At 35.8% G+C, this 16,626-nt stretch overlaps 1 protein-coding gene across 1 annotated transcript in view; it reads left to right on the plus strand.

Annotated features, from left to right (window-relative positions):
• Positions 1–221: 221 nt before the first annotated feature.
• Positions 222–16,626, plus strand: part of LOC121459618 (vomeronasal type-2 receptor 116-like) — a 28,013-nt gene continuing 11,608 nt past the window's right edge. Inside the window, exons 1-5 of the mRNA XM_041669506.1 lie at positions 222–421; positions 11,009–11,300; positions 11,993–12,793; positions 13,850–14,077; positions 14,477–14,606. Of these exons, the coding sequence (XP_041525440.1) occupies positions 222–421; positions 11,009–11,300; positions 11,993–12,793; positions 13,850–14,077; positions 14,477–14,606 (1,651 nt within the window). The remainder of the gene's footprint in view (positions 422–11,008; positions 11,301–11,992; positions 12,794–13,849; positions 14,078–14,476; positions 14,607–16,626) is intronic.

Here is a 16,626-nt window from a genome sequence, read left to right on the forward strand (position 1 = left end):
TGCCACTTGGACAGAAGTCCTCAGATGTAAAGCCTGAGGGTAGACACTGTTGAAGATTTCTCCAGGGGACTGTAGCAATTTGATGTGGAGAGAATAAGTAGTTGAGAGGCCTCCTCTGTCTGGAACACTTATAAACCATAAGAAGTATCACACATTTCCCTGCTGAGAGTGTGCATTTGTCACCACTGCAGGTTCCATTTGTGATCAGAGAAACATTGACAATGCTGACTTTGATTTCTTTCTTCTTGACCCTGAAGCTTCTTATGCTCCAGTGCAATTTTGGTATACCAAGGTGTTTGTTCTCAGTGACAGACAATGTATATCAGGATGGAGACCAGGTGATCAGTGCCTTCTTACCCTTCTATGGCTATCAAACCTCTCCAAACTCTGAAGAGACAGACAGCACATACATTTCTCCACAGTAAGTGTTTCAAGCCTGCTCTTCCTAACCCTAGTCTCCAGAATGCACCCTTAATCCATCTCATCTTTTCCTTTCTGGCAATGTGCTTCTTTTAAGGTGGTAAGAGGTTTTCATTTTCATCTATTGAACTCTATTTTCATGGGTGAAAACTGAGCACAAAACCACTCTGCAGCCAGATCTAGTATATCTGTCCCTCTTTCGGCTTTTGTGCAGAAGCCTAATGGTATAACTTAAAACATAGCTGAAGGTATGTGTATAATTCAGTATTAAAATGTGATAAAACATTGTTCCTTCTACAAAATAGGGTCCAGGGGTGCTTCCTTTGTGTACTTCCTAATATCTATACAGACTGAGTGATACTATATATGACACATTCCTGGGGAGACAACCTACTGTGTTTAGTGACTTCAAATCTTTTGTAGACCAGTATTTCTGCAAGTTGAGCCCTTGCACCTTGTTACACTTGCATGGCCAGGGAATACAGTCAGACAGCTCAAATTTTTACAGTCCCTTTGGCTTCTGAGTAATACAGGTGCAAATACAATTGTTGGCTAAAAGTATCACTAGTGCAATCAAAGAAATATCTGGTAAAAGGCTAAGAGAGACTTGTACAGAACTTTGTGCTCCTCTGAGCAGATGTCAATGGGAGCACAGTTTATACCTCAGTCAGATGCTGATGTGTCAGGTGTTACCCATAACTTCTGGGCACATTGAGGAAGAGAGACAGACCTAAGTGTTGGGAAACATTATTGCATTCTCTTTTCCTTTCCCCTTTTTTTGGCTCCCTTTTGACAACTGTAACTCTTCCAGGCAGATGTATACATTGTAGTCTCTGTGATACCATCTTTGCTGACTCCTGTGGCTTCCTGCTAATTACCATTTCTTAGAGAGATGAAGTAGCTTTCTACTACTTTATGTTGATTTTATGAGTTTCTTACCTGACTCCCTTTAGTATCTAGATAGATTGGTCATTTTTAGCATGTGTTGAATATGGTAATAACACAGCTTACCAGTTAAGAAGGCAAATGGCAAATCTTCATACTCTGAAGCTGAGATATAATAAATGCAGGTATAAAGCTATTGGAATTTTCGTTAATATTTTGCATGGACCAATCACAATTTTGTATTTTCAGGGAATGTAAAGGGATGCACTGTGTTAACCAGAAGGTGTGATGATATCAAACTGAATAAAATTTATCATATTAAGTAATAAGCTCTATGGCAAATCTACAATTCCAAAATTTATAAATCATGCCTATTCTAACTGCCTGACATGTCCTTAGTAATAGACTTACAAACCATGTAGGGCACTGTGCCTTTATCTTTTGTCTACAAACGTTATTCCAATTCAAAGTGAGCCCATAACTTATTGTAGATTATGGAGTCAATACTTTATTGTTTCTTGGAAAAATTGTATATGTAAATACTACATTAAGAATATATTTTTGAATGGTGGCTATCTGTCCTATCTCTTCATCTTTTATTTTAAATCATGCTTACACATTGATTTTAAAGGGTTGTAAAATGACTTTGTGTTTGTTGTTTGTTTTAAATACTTTTGAGTGTGATGTATTGAACAGGGAAAGAACACATGCAGTTGAAGACTTTAAAGGTTTCTAAAGTGGTGATTATAGTGTCTCCTCTAAGCTTCTTGGCTTTAGTAGCTTTAGAGTGTGTTGTTTCCATGCCAGTCCAGATTAACCTCTTGTTTAGCAGATATTAATTAAGTTTTATTATATATCTATATGCTCTATGTTTCTATCCTAATCTTTAACTTTACAGACAGTTGTATTTTCATCCTACTGATTCTTTATAAACCACTTAGTTATGCGTATATTCATTTTGCCTCAAAGATGAGTATATTCAGTGAACTTTTTCAATTTCTTTATTTATAAGCTTAAATGAGTTATGTTTTATCACTTTAGTGACTTTTAATGTGTGTTTATAAGTTCTTGCAGGTGATTGTGTTTCAGTGTGGACACACACAGGCAATAGCACATTTGAGGAAAGCCTCATATATTTCTCTGACTTCCATCTTCTTTCAGAAATGGTTTTGTGCTCAATGTTGTGTATGCCAAGCTAGCCGACCAATTAAGTTCTTTTGTAATTACCTTACATTAACCTGTAGAAATGCAGGATTATATAAGCCACCCACAAAGTCCAGGATTTGTTGTTTTCCATTCTGCTTCATATTTTTCAGACTGAAATCATAAAGAAATTTAAATTTGCCGGGCGATGGTGGCACACGCCTTTAATCCCAGCACTCGGGAGGCAGAGGCAGGTGGATCTCTGTGAGTTCGAGACCAGCCTGGTCTACAGAGCTAGTTCCAGGACAGGCTCCAAAGTCACAGAGAAACCCTGTCTCGAAAAACCAAAAAAAAGAAAGAAAGAAAGAAAGAAATTTAGATTTATCCCTGGGTAACACTCAAGTAATGTGAAATATTGGTTTCCAAAATAAATTTCCTTAATTTCCTCTCAATAATGTGCATCTTAATGCACTTTCCAAAGAGCTTGATTTATTATTTGTCCTTAAAACCACTTCCTGTTTTCTTCTCAATTACCGTTAGCCTTAAAAATCTTTGTATGTGTGAGTGTGTGGGTGGTTGTGAGCATGCATGTGAAGGGTATGTTTCTGAATGCAAGTTGGAGTGTGTTATGTGCATGCATATGTGTGCCTGAAAACTTGTGTGTAGATGTACATGTGATTGTGTGTGACTATGAGTTTTTTGATTGTGTGTATGTGTGTGTGTGTGTGTGTGTGTGTGTGTGTGTGTGTGTGAATGAGGGGATGTGAGTATGTGGGGGTAACTGAGTGTATGTGTATGTGTGGAGTTCAGAGGAGAATCTTGGGTGTTGTCCTTCATTTTCCACTGTGTATGAGAGAAAGACTCTGTTGTTGACTACTGTGCACATGAACTGGTAAAATCACAATCTCCTGGTATTCTCCTATATCTATATCCCATATTTCCATTAGACCAACCAGATAGGAAACATTTGCTGCCATGTCCTGGGAATACAAAATCATCTCCTCCATGCCAGAACATGCCTTCTCAGTCTCCTTTCCTAGCTCACATTCACAATAAAGCAGCTTGATCTGATTCAGATTTGCATTACTTTCATTTTCCTTTTAATATAGCACGTATAGTACAAGAATTATATTCTATCATACACATTGAGGACTTCAGTTCTGAGAAGTTTCCTCTCACGTAGGATAATCTTCCCTTCAACATTTTCTTTTTCCTATACTTCTGGAAATCTTTTAACTATATTCGAGCATTGATCTCATATCCATGTCAGTCTAATATGACTTATCTGGATGCTTATTGTTTTGTAAAATGCTGAACATACTAAAGTCATTTTTTTCACTTTAATGAAGATGGTTCTTAGTGTTTGACTTAACACATTGGGTTTCAAATACAACTGGATTCCCAAAGAGTTAATCAGCCAAAGTCTCAGTGATTGAGCAAAGAAGCTGTCCCATGATAACATGGTAAGTTCTCTGTCATTTAGAAGTTGCTCAGTAGAAAATAAGACACTTCTGTTTACTCATTTACACTTCTCTGAGGTTAAGGATTTGGTGTTTTCTGTATTTGAACTCTCCTCCCAAAGCATAGCTTTACACTGCTAGATGATCTGCTTTGGTACTAGATTGCAGAAGAAATAAGTAAGAACTAGTGAGCAATTTCAGGACATCTAGGGCACAACCAGCAAGGAAGTGGAGAAACCTTTGCCTTTTCCCTTTTATTTTTCAAATCCCAACCATAAATTAAAAACCTGGGCTCCTTTTTAAATCACCATGACATCCTATGCAAGCACATACCCAAGAGAAACAGCACCAATAAATTGCAGAATATCTACAAATCTGTGAAGCAAAGAATGATTTTTCACTTTTCAATTAATTATGTATTTTAACATGAATGAGAAGTCATTATTGTGGGCATAAGTTTGATTTTCAATAGTAGATTAGTAAGCTCACAGCCCTACATGTTTCCTTTGTGAACTTGTGATGTTGAAGAACTTGAGACTATGCTTATTGCTCTTCCCATAGCTGAGTCTGCTTCTTTAAAATACTTATTGCTAAAAATCTTTACTTTGTGTACTAGCCTATATGAATACTGTCTTAAACTTCTTTATTTTTATTTCCTTAAACATTTTAGTTTGACTTTCTGCCCTCTCTTCCATGATGTTTTTTAAGCTTTGGGGGAAGGAAAGGGTTGTGATATGCTGGAAGAGTGAGGCTCACTGTGCTTTGGAGTCAATCACGGCAGGCTGGCCATGATCCAGTGGATAGTCCTCTGTCTACTCACATATGGGCAGCATTAAATTGACTTAGTTTTATAAACAGGAAGTCTTGAAGTTGGGAGAGGAATTTGGGAGGAGTTAGAAGGCATCATTGATCAATATATAATACATACTCATGTGAATTCACCCCAAACTAAATAATGTTTGGCCTATGACTTGCTTACATGAGCATTCCTATGAATATTTCATATTTACCAATAGTGCCTAATCTCAGGAGCAAATATTTTCACATTCAACAATAATACCATCCAGCCTTTCATTTCTTTTATTTGTAATACATTCATCCCCCATATTGCGTCTTAAAGATATTTACAGTCAACTATGCCATTGCTTTGATCATATTTGCTTGTTATTTTGATGTTTACTCAACACAAGCTAGAGTAATTTGTAAAGAAGGAGTTTATTTGAGAAAATATCATCTCTAGATTGGCCTGTGAGGAAAACTGTGGTGCACTTCCTTGAATGATGATTGACATGGGATGGCCCCGGATGCTATGTGTGCTGTTGATGCTGGTCTGCTGGTCTAATTGCAGTAAAAAACAGGCTGAACATTGCATAGGGAGCAAGTCATGTGAAAAGAATTCCCCCATGCCTTCTCTTTAATTTTCTGCCTCAGCTTTTTTTCTGAAATAGGGTGTGACCTGAGAATTGTAAGCTGAAAAAAACCCTTCCTTCCCAAGTTTCTTTTGGTCATAGTGCTCACCACAACAATGAGAACATCCATACCCATTTATACCCTTTCCTCTCACCCTACCCACAGATCTTCTGCTTTTCTTCTTTCACTACTCAGTCCAAAGTCTAATTTACTTTCACACATAGATAGCTTAATATATAGTTTACACATAATATAATATGCTTTTTGGAAAGATGACATAGTTGATGTTCTGAGATTTCTCTTGTTATCTCTTTTGCTATTGTACTCAATAGGTTGCATTTTCATCAGAAGCCATATTAAAAATTTTCATTCATTAACTCCACATTTTCCTCTCCTGAATAAGATTAACTTTGTATAATATAAACTATTTCTTTTCTTTTTATTAAATACTTTTTGTGTATGAGAATTTGCCTGTATGTATGCCTGTCCAGTAAAGAGTGCTCATGGAATCCAGAATAAAAGTTGTTGGAATCCTCAGATGCAGAATTACATTCATGAGATACCATAAAGGTGCTGGGAATTACACCCATGTCCTCTGCAAGAGGAGCCAATGCCCTTAACTGCTGAGTCATTTCTGTAGCCCCAATATGACTTTAGAAATGTTTCAGATGGTTGATCCCCCTGTAAGGTATTTTATAATTTAAAAATTTGTGAGCCACAGTCTAAAACCTTATGCATAATTGTGGTAGAAGTTTCCAGAAATATTAATTCATATAGTTAATACAATCATTTCTCTCAAATAATGAATGTAAATTTTGTCATGTATTACAGCAACAAGAGACACATTTGGAAAGAACAGAGTTAATGGGAAGGCCATGATAAGACTGTAGTGCCTCAGTAGTTACATAGTAGGGTTCTAAGACTTCCATTTCTTGTTTCACAAATATAAGACACTTTACACACATTTTGGATGCACTTCATAATTCTTTCAGAAAATCTAGAATCTTTATTATTTTCAATTATTTTATGAATTTGAGTAAAGAACTGTCTGAAAAATATAGCCAAATGAATAAAGTCCCATGAAATCCTGAGCTCATAATCAGTGTAAAGTTTCAAAACAATTTCAACCATTAGTATTTTTTCACATGATTATAAAGAACTCAATACATTTGGTAAATCTCACATTATCTGAGAAAGACAGAAAGGAAAATACTCAACATGTCAGCATAAAGAAAGAATGAGATTAAGAATTCAATAAGTTTTCCTATGAAGGAAAAGATAAAAAACATTCTTCGTATTTTCCATCGATTTACTCTTCCAAACACAACCTCACAACTAAAGATAATAGATAAACATGGAAATATAGCATGGTTCACTAGAGTGGATCTAAACACACTCAATGTAAACTGGTGGAACCTAAGCCTTAAGCTATGCAATGGATGATATTCAGAACACAGAATGTCCATGTAGAGGGTGTTCCCAGAGAGATATGATCACTGTAGAACTATCAACTTAGAAAAACCCTACAGGCTTTTTTTTTTTTTTTTTTGGTTTTTCGAAACAGGGTTTCTCTGTGGCTTTGGAGCCTGTCCTGGAACTAGCTTTTATATATTAACATTTACAGGGGTGACCATCTAGTATTGGATAACCAACTGATGTGCTCTGTCCTGGGGAAGACAATTCTTCCTGCTCTCAGTGTTCCTCATTTACATCAGTTTCTTTGTATAATGATGAGGCATACTTGGTTTCTCCTTGTTAGTATATTTATTGTTTATCTTAACCTAAAAACATACATACAAGAAATATATTGAACAGCTCGTATTTGTACATTTAAGCATACATTTGCATCTAGAAAATATATATTCTATAAATATATGTTATCACAGTCCATGAAGATCAAACTCCTGGACAGTAGGCAAGATTTTGGAGGAAACTTCAGTAGGATCAGAAACGCATTGCCATTGTTCTTGAGTTCTCAGTATTCCTCATTGTCCACTATGTTCAGAGAGTCCGGTTTTATCCCATGCTTTTTCAGACCCAGGCCAGCTGTCCTTGGTGGGTTCCCGATAGAACATCCCCATTGTCTCAGTGTGTGGGTGCACCCCTTTCTCTCCTTCTGCTCCTGATTTGGACCTTGAGATTTATGTCCGGTGCTCCAATGTGGGTCTCTGCCTCTGTCTCCTTTCATTGCCTGATGAAGGTTAATATTCAGGAGGGTGCCTGCATGTTTTTCTTTGGATTCTCCTTATTTAGCTTCTCTAGGATCACTAATTATAGGCTCAATGTCTTTTGTTTATGGCTAGAAACCAAATATGAGTGAGTACATCCCATGCTCCTCTTTTTGGGTCTGGCTTACCTCACTCAGGATAGTGTTTTCTATTTCCATCCATTTGCATGCAAAATTCAAGAAGCCCTTGTTTTTTACTGCTGAGTAGTACTCTAATATGTATATATTCCATACTTTCTTCATCCATTCTTCCATTGAAGGGCATCTAGGTTGTTTCCAGGTTCTGGCTATTACAAACAATGCTGCTATGAACATCGTAGAGCATATACTTTTGTTGTATGATAAGGCCTCTCTTGGGTATATTCCCAAGATTGGTATTGGTGGAAAAAAAGAAATGGAGGAAACTTCAGAATGTCATGAAACTAGATTATTTCTATCTGAGTGATAAGGGAGAAAGAATGGACAGACATTTTCCTTATTTTGCTCTTTATTCTTTCATGTTGAATTCTTCCCTTCTCTCTTTCTTCTTCACAGCTAATGAAGACCCACAAAATCTTTCAGGCATTACATCTAAAGATCACATACTATTTCTTAAATAGATTGTAATAAATAGACATGTCATAAATTTAGAAGACTTGTTACATATCAAGAAAAGAGTACTTTCTCTCAGTCAGCTCCCTAACTAGTAGGTTATAACTTACAGCTGCAAAAAGAGGAGTCTCTCTGTTATTTTATCTATAGAGGTACACTGATAAAACTAAACTACTTAGTAAACTAAAAGAAATAAGGGAGTTAATTGTGTTCTATCTCCCATTCTTCTAACTGTATAAACATTTTTAAATCTTTTGTGGCTAGTGGTCATAAGAGGCAGCTTTCTCAGACTGGATACTGTTCATTTACTAAGTGCACCTGTCTTCAGAGAGCCTGCAATGCTGAGCCACAAGCTGAGAGTCATGGCTGAGAGACATTTTACAGCTCTGAGCTACAAGGCAGGGAGAAGACACAAAAGCATAGATGAGTTTACTAGGCAATATCTGAAGCACAGGGACATTAAAAGGCATTTTAAATCATACAATATATTTTTCTGTCCTTCATGTTCACCATGATCATGAAAAGGAGAACCTGTAACTCTTTCTTGAAACTATAAAATTATTTGAATTTTTGTAGCTCTAGCCAAATAGGGAATCTTTTTCCCATGGTGAAACTTAAATATAAATCAATAAAACTGAGGTTAGGAATCGGTTCAAAGAGTTAATTACTATCCCTGGCCCCATGATTAAATAATTTTTCACTACTTATCTTGACTCAACAAGTCAGATAGCTGGCTACATATTCTTATAAATAAGATTGTATTTCTCTGCGAAAAGTTTATCATAAAATCCATAAGGAGGACATCTGGTCTAATCTGAAGCTACTTCATAATTTTATGTCAGTTGATACTATATGCCTATCTTGCCAGCTGAATAACTACAGCTGCTTTCTTAAACTGTGCTCCAAGGCAATTCTTTTTTTTAAATTGAGTTATACACATTTCTCTGCTCCCCTTCTTTCTTCTTCCCCACCCTAACCCTCTCCCATGGTTCCCATGCTCCCAATTTACTCAGAAGATCTTGTCTTTTTCTATTTCCCATGAAGATTAGATCCATGTATGTTTCTCTTAGCATTCTCATTTTTGTCTGTATTCTCTGGGATTGTGAATTGTAGGCTTTTTTTTACTTTGCTTTATGTCAAAAGCCACTTATGAGTGGGGACACATGACATCCGTCTTTCTGGGTTTGGATTACTCCACTCCATATGATGTTTTCTAGATCCATCCATTTGCCTGCAAATTTCAGGATGCCATTATTTTTTTATGCTGTGTAGTACTCCATTGTTTAAATGTACCACATATTTTTTACACATTCTTCAAATGAGGGGCATTTAAGTTCTTTCCAGGTTTTGGTTATGACAAACAATGCTGCTATGAACATAGTTGAGCACATGTCATTCTGGTACAATTGAGTGTCATTTGGGTATACACCAAAAGTGGTATTGCTGGGTCTTGAGGAAGGTTGTTTCCTAATTTCCTGAGAAATTGCCACACTAACATCCAAATGGGCTATACAAGTTTGCACTCCCACCAGCAATGCAGGAGTGTTTCCTTTACCACACATCATCTTCAGCATAAGTTGTCATCAATGTTTTTGATCTTGGCCATTCTTACAGGTATAAGATGTAATCTCAGAGTTGTTTTGATTTGCATTCCTCTGATGGCTAAGGATGTTAAAGGCATTTCCTTAAGTGTCCTTCAGCTATTTGAGAGTCCTGTTTAGAGTTCTCTGTTTAGATATATATCCAATTTTTATTGGATTATTTGTTTTTTGATGACTAATTTCTTGAGTTCTTTGTATATTTTGGAGATCAGACCTCTGTCTGATGTGGGGTTGGTGAAGATCTTTTCCAATTTTGTAGGTTGCCATTTTGTCTTTTTGATAATGTCTTTTCCTTTACAGAAGCTTCTCAGTTACAGAATGTCCCATTTATTAATTGTTTCTCTCAGTGTCTGTGCTACTGGAATTTTATTTAGGAAGTGGTCTCCTGTGTCCATGTATTGCAGGCACATGTCCTTGTGACACGATTGGAAATATACTCAAAAGTGGTATTACTGGGTCTTGAGGAAGGTTGTTTCCTAATATTCTGAGAAATAGCCATACTGACATCCAAAGGGCTTGTACCAGCTTGCATTCACATCAGCAATGCAGAAGTGTTCCCTTTTCCCCACAACCTCTCCAATATGAGTTGTTATCAGTGTTTTTGATCTTGGCCATTCTTACAGGTGTAAGATGTAATCTCAGTGCTGTTTTGATTTGCATTTCTCTGATAACTAAAGATGTTGAACATTTCCTTAAGTGTCTTTCAGCCATTTTAGATTTCTCAAGAGTTCTCTGTTTAGGTCTGTTTTCAATTTTTTAAAATGGATTATGTGTTCTTTTGATGATCAATTTCTTGAGTTTTTTGTAAATTTTGGATATCAGACCTCTGTCTAATATGGGGTTAGTGAAGATCTCTTCCCATTCTGTAGGCTGTTGATTTTTCTTGTTGACCATGTCCTTTGCTTTACAGAAGCTTTTTAGTTTGAGGAGGTGCCATTTATCAATTGTTTCTCTCAGTGTCCGTGCTGCTGGGGTTATATTTAGGAAGTGGTCAATTGTGTCAATGTGTTCAAGTGTAATTCCCACTTTCTCTTCTATAAGGTTCAGTGTGGCTGATATTATTTTGAGGTCTTTCATCTATTTTAATAAGCATGGTTATACCAATGCTACTGACCTCCAAACAATCTAGTGCTGCAAAACCATTGAACAACAAATGATTTCAATATGGAAACAGGGTAAACTTTGATTTAGTGCATGACAGTTACTGTATTGATTTTCAGACAATGATGTTTCAATATTGTTCTGTAATAATCCTTATGTCCCCTACACAGGATCAGACCTAACAACTACCAATATGCAATAGCTTTGACTTTTGCCATTGAGGAGATCAACAAGAACTCCCTTCTTTTACCTAATGTATCTCTGGGATATGTTATCTACAATGCCTGGCCACATGATCAATGGATACCTTTTAATATCCTCTCTTGGCTAACAGGGGAGGATAAAGTCATCCCAAACTACACCTGCAGAAGAGAGGAAAAATATATGGCTGCAATCACAGCAACAAAATGGGACATTTCTTTCCTATTTGTCACATTTTTGGGACTTTATAGATATCCACTGGTGAGATTATATGAATTGGAATAAATGAAAAAATATACCTTAATGTCAAAATTTGATTATAAAAAACATAAAGAAGACTTCACTTGTGTATTATTCAAAATATATAGCCTTATTCTTGTTGATGACCCAGTATTCTAGGTGCTTTCTGTGGAATCATGATAACAGAAGTTTGGGTTCAAGGACCACCTATGTCCACTAGATAGGCTAAAGAGACAGGATGACCCATGTGGCATTGAGAATTGTTATCTTCTAGCCAAGACAACAGTAATGAATTCAAGTGTTGTAGAGAGACCCTACAATGTGCTCTTCTGGACTTTATATGTACACACATGTATATGCACCTATACAAACATGGGCACACAATCTCACATGGACAAACACACACAAACATGTGCACACAGACCAAACCAACCAAACTTTCAAAATACGTAACTGTTGAGGCTTTACACTTTGATATTTGTGGGTATAGCCACATAGACTTTGTGAAATGTACATTAAGGAAATGAGATACACACATTTTTTATGACAAAAGTGAACATTAACCTCATTTCTATAATGTTCTCCAGATATTGGCATTGACTTTAGATACAAATCTGACATTCTAAAACTTTGAGTTCCTGTTTCATACTCATTGAGTCCATGATTTCTGGAAACTCCTAACTTCATGTCACTCCCTGTTCTCTTTTCTTTAGCTGACCTTTGGACCATTTGAACCAAATTTGAATGACCCTGAGAAGTTTCCTTCTGTGTATCAGATGGCCACCAAGGACTCATCTCTGGCCTTAGGCATAGTATCATTGATGGTCCATTTCAGATGGAACTGGGTGGGGCTGGTCATCTCAGAAGAGAAAGATGTTCAGTTTCTCTCAGAAATAGTACGAGAAATGGAAAGAAACAGTGTCTGTGTAGCCTTCATGGAAATGATCCCAGTCAACCATATGCTAGACATGAATGACAATGATGTCTACAGTAGCCAGATTGGAACAAACTCAGCAAAAATAATTATCATTTATGGTGACACTGACTCATCTTTAGGTGTCTTCTTCAGAAGATGGGAACATGTTCTCCCCTGGAGAATCTGGGTCACCACTTCACAATGGGAAGTCACTACTTCTATGCAACATTTTATTCTTGACTCATTCCATGGGACTCTTATCTTTTCACAACACCATGGTGAGATTTCTACTTTTAAAGATTTTGTAAAGACAGTTACCCCTTCCAAATACCCAGAAGATATTTTTCTTGCAAGATTGTGGGAGAAATATTTTAATTGTGCACTCTCTGATGCTTCCTGTAAACCAGTAGAAAATTGCTCATCTAGAGGTTCCTTGGAATGGTTACCTTGGTACCACTTTGACACTGCCGTGAGTGATGGCAGCTACCATATATACAATGCTGTGTATGCTGTGGCCCACACCCTCCATAAGATGCTTGTGCAACAAGTAGATATGCAAGCAATGAAAAATGGAAGAAGGAAATATCCCCCCTGGAAGGTAAGGCATTTTTATTTGGATGGCACACAATGTCACCAAAGGAAATCAATTAAGTGGCCCTTAATTAATTAACTAATTAATTAAGTATCTTGCATTCTCTTTCCAAGGAGAAGCTTTGTAAACTGATTTACTGAGAAAAAGTAAAATGTATAGTTTGGTGGATATCTTAATCAAGATGCCATTTTTATAGAAGTAAATAATTAAGAAATAAGGACAAAAATTTATGGTAAAGAGGCCAATAGTATCCTATCCTAATGTTCTCTACAAGAAACTTGTAACCTCTTCCCCTGAAGTCCTTAAATATGACCAAGGGGTGACTGATATTTCAGAATTCAAATAGTGTAGAAAGGCACTAAACAAAGTAATCTTAAAATATCTCACAAACTATATCTGCTAGAAACACTGTCTTAAGTTTATTTTCTTTTACTATGATAAATTGTGTGGACAAGAGTAACTTAATAAAAATGGGATTACATGACTCACCATTCCTGTTTATACTCCATCATCCCAGAAATCTCAAGGCAGCCAGAATTGAAGCAGTTTTCCACACCTACATCAACAGTCAAGAATGCAGAACAATAAGCAATTGCACAAATACTGTGGCTCAACTGCCTCCAATATATTCAGTCCAGGCCAAGCTCTTGAAATGATCTGCTTAAAATCTGAGAGTGTAGTTGTGCCTAAGTTAACCCAAGTTACAATATCTCTTATAGAAGTGCTCAGATACCAAATTTATCTAGTCAGTTCTTTACTGGAACTTAATTCCCCCTGTGATTTTAGATTGCATCATTTTCATCTTTAAATTAACCATCATGAAATTTGGTGATCACTGTTGAAAACCTGTAGAATGAATAATGAACTAGTGATGTATCTGAATATTTTACTCACATAGGATTAGGATAATTGTGCTTTTGTTCACTGTAATCATTCATTTTTTGTTATATACCTGTAATGATTCATGTTGAAAAACTCATTAATGTCTATGTGAGTGTGACACAATTCAGCCTTTTCCCTTAACAAAGAGAATGCCTATAATAAATCATGCATCTTTCTTAGCTGAACAGCATCATTAAGAATGTGCAATTCACAAATCCTAGTGGAGATTCAGTTACCCTGAATCCTTCAGAAAAACTGGATGTAGAGTATGACATTCTGAACTTCTGGAATTTTCCACAAGGTGTTGGTTATAAAGTGAAAGTAGGAACATTTTCCCCATCTTCTCCACCTGGTCAGCAATTGTCATTGTTGGAAGACAGGATAGAGTGGAACACTGGAGATGGAGAGGTAGGTGGCATGTCACATTATGCTTTACAGAACACAGATCACTGAAAACCAAACAAAATCACCCTTAGTGAGCTTCAAACCTCCTCATACATTAAAAGATGACTTCACTGACATGTTTACAAACTTAATTTCTTTACTTCAAAACTTTCTTCATAAGACTTGTTGCAAAGTACTAACAATTCTTCCCCAAGAATATACATGATTCTAAATGTGTGTGTTTTATGCATATTTATATGAACATTACATATATATCCTATTTCATGATATATTTCTGCTTTCATTAGTTAATTAGATATGGTTTTTTAACTTTCAACTTAGCAATGTTCCAATATTCTGATAAAATTAAGTCATCAGTTTAATTATTATCTGTCTTTAACATTTATGATTTCCTTTGTTTAGACTCCAATCTCTGTATGCAGTGAAAGTTGTGGTCCTGGATTCAGGAAATCTCTTCAGGAGGGCAAGGCAATCTGCTGTTTTGATTGCAGCCCCTGCCCAAATAATGAAATTTCCAATGATACAGGCAAGTGTGTGGATTACATATGAGTTTACCCACCTTTGTTTTTAATTTATGATTTGAAGAAGAAATTATGCAAAAGAGAATTGCTATAGTATATTTTGAGATGTTGCATTCATAATTAATAGTCATATGCTACATATACTCTTGTGATAGTCTACATTTGTTGGCTTTACATGATTACAAGCCATAATTTACTTAATACTTTTTAATGTCTTGAAAGGAGTATAATATTCACTATTTCCAGAGAAATTTAAATGTGGAATGTACACACATATATCTCTATGCCAACTTTTTGGTATCTATTAACTTGAAATTGAAATTATTAATCTGGTACAGGACTGCTCTGAGAGTTCCCATAACTGTTCTTGAAATAGATCAGATATTAAGAGAAAGTGCATTTTTCTTAAGAAATTCAGGAACTGGAGAGATGGCTTTGGAGCACTAATAGAACACCTGGGTTTATCTCACAGAGTACAAACGATGGTTCACATCTCTGTGTAACAACAGTTTCAGAGAATCCGACAGCATATTCTGGCATTGTGGGCAACACACACAAGTACTCCACAGGCATACTTTCAGACAAAATACACACAAACCAAACAGATGAAGAATAAGAAATTCATATATTTTATATGCTTATATAAACAATGTGTGGCATATATTAATTACAATGGAAAACTTATGTTTCCTACTCTCTGTAATTCAAAGTTGAGTAGGGAAGAATGTCTGTGGATATGCATATTGAGGGTTATGCCATTAATCTGAATATGAAAAATGTCCTGGAGCACAAAGTAAGTGATACTACGTATATTTTGAGAGTAAATCATGGAACTTTAAGGAGGACTGTGCCAGAACATAAGATGACAAAAGGATGGATGTACAAAATTCTTGTTAGCACAGTTGAGAATGACAAAGGATTAAAAAAATCAGATCATATATTATGCAGTATATAATAAATTATTTGACCAAAACCAATAATCTCACCACCATAAATATAAAAGTCAATCTCCCTAATGAGCACAGGTACAGTAATTCTCAGTGAAACACTTATTAAATAAATTAACTAAAAAATAAAAGAAACATGATTCAACATGATAATATTGTATTCATCCTTTAAAGGTACGGATTCATCAGCATATATAAGTTGTTATTTGTAATCCATCACAAAAATAGATTCAAGGAAAGAAACTCTGTGATAATATAATTAGGTACTGGAATAATGGTCATGAAACAAATCCAAAATTTCTTCATGATAGAATTCCTGGATAATATAGTTATATAGGAAGCATATCTTAACATAATAAAGGCAAGACACAGCATTAACCTCAAAAAGAGACACAAAGTATTTCCATATCAGAAAAAAGGGAATGTGATTCACTCTTTACATTTTCATTCCATAATGATTTAAGTCTTAGCTATAAAAATAAGGCACTGAAGTAGACAAGGACAGTGAGGGCTAGAAAGGAGAATGTCAAAGGATCTTTACTTACGTATGATGTGGGTCTATGCTCTAAAGACCACATCAGAAATCTACAGGTCATAAAAGCTTTCAGTTATATATCTAGACACAAAATTAACCTAGAAAAATGTTTTCTTATATCAACATCTAATATGCCAAGAAAAAAATAAGGGAAACACTACTATTTCAGTTAGTTTTTAAAAGTCTCATAGTGAATCAAACCATGGAGAAAGAGTAGTACATTGAAGAAAGAAATTGACAAGACACCAGAAGATGGGAAGAATTTACACATAGTAAAATGGCTGTTGCACTACTTTGTTGGAGTTTGTATTTCTGTGAAAATACTTTAAAACAGTAACTGTAATTTGCAGGCAAAAGGAGAGTTTCAATACAAAAAATCTGTATGTAGTAACAATCCTCCTTGATTTACCACAGGCTACCAAATAAAATCCCGAGTTTAATATACTTGTTTATTTGTATTAAGAGGTGGTCAGTTGGGTCCCATAGACAACTCCAAAGATTACAAGTGATTTCCATTATTTTTGGTCATTTTACAGAACTTGATGGTAA

Source organism: Microtus oregoni, unplaced genomic scaffold (assembly GCF_018167655.1).
Source record: "Microtus oregoni isolate MIOR12 unplaced genomic scaffold, Mior012 000019F_ref0000042, whole genome shotgun sequence".
NCBI classification, from domain to species: Eukaryota; Metazoa; Chordata; class Mammalia; order Rodentia; family Cricetidae; genus Microtus; species Microtus oregoni.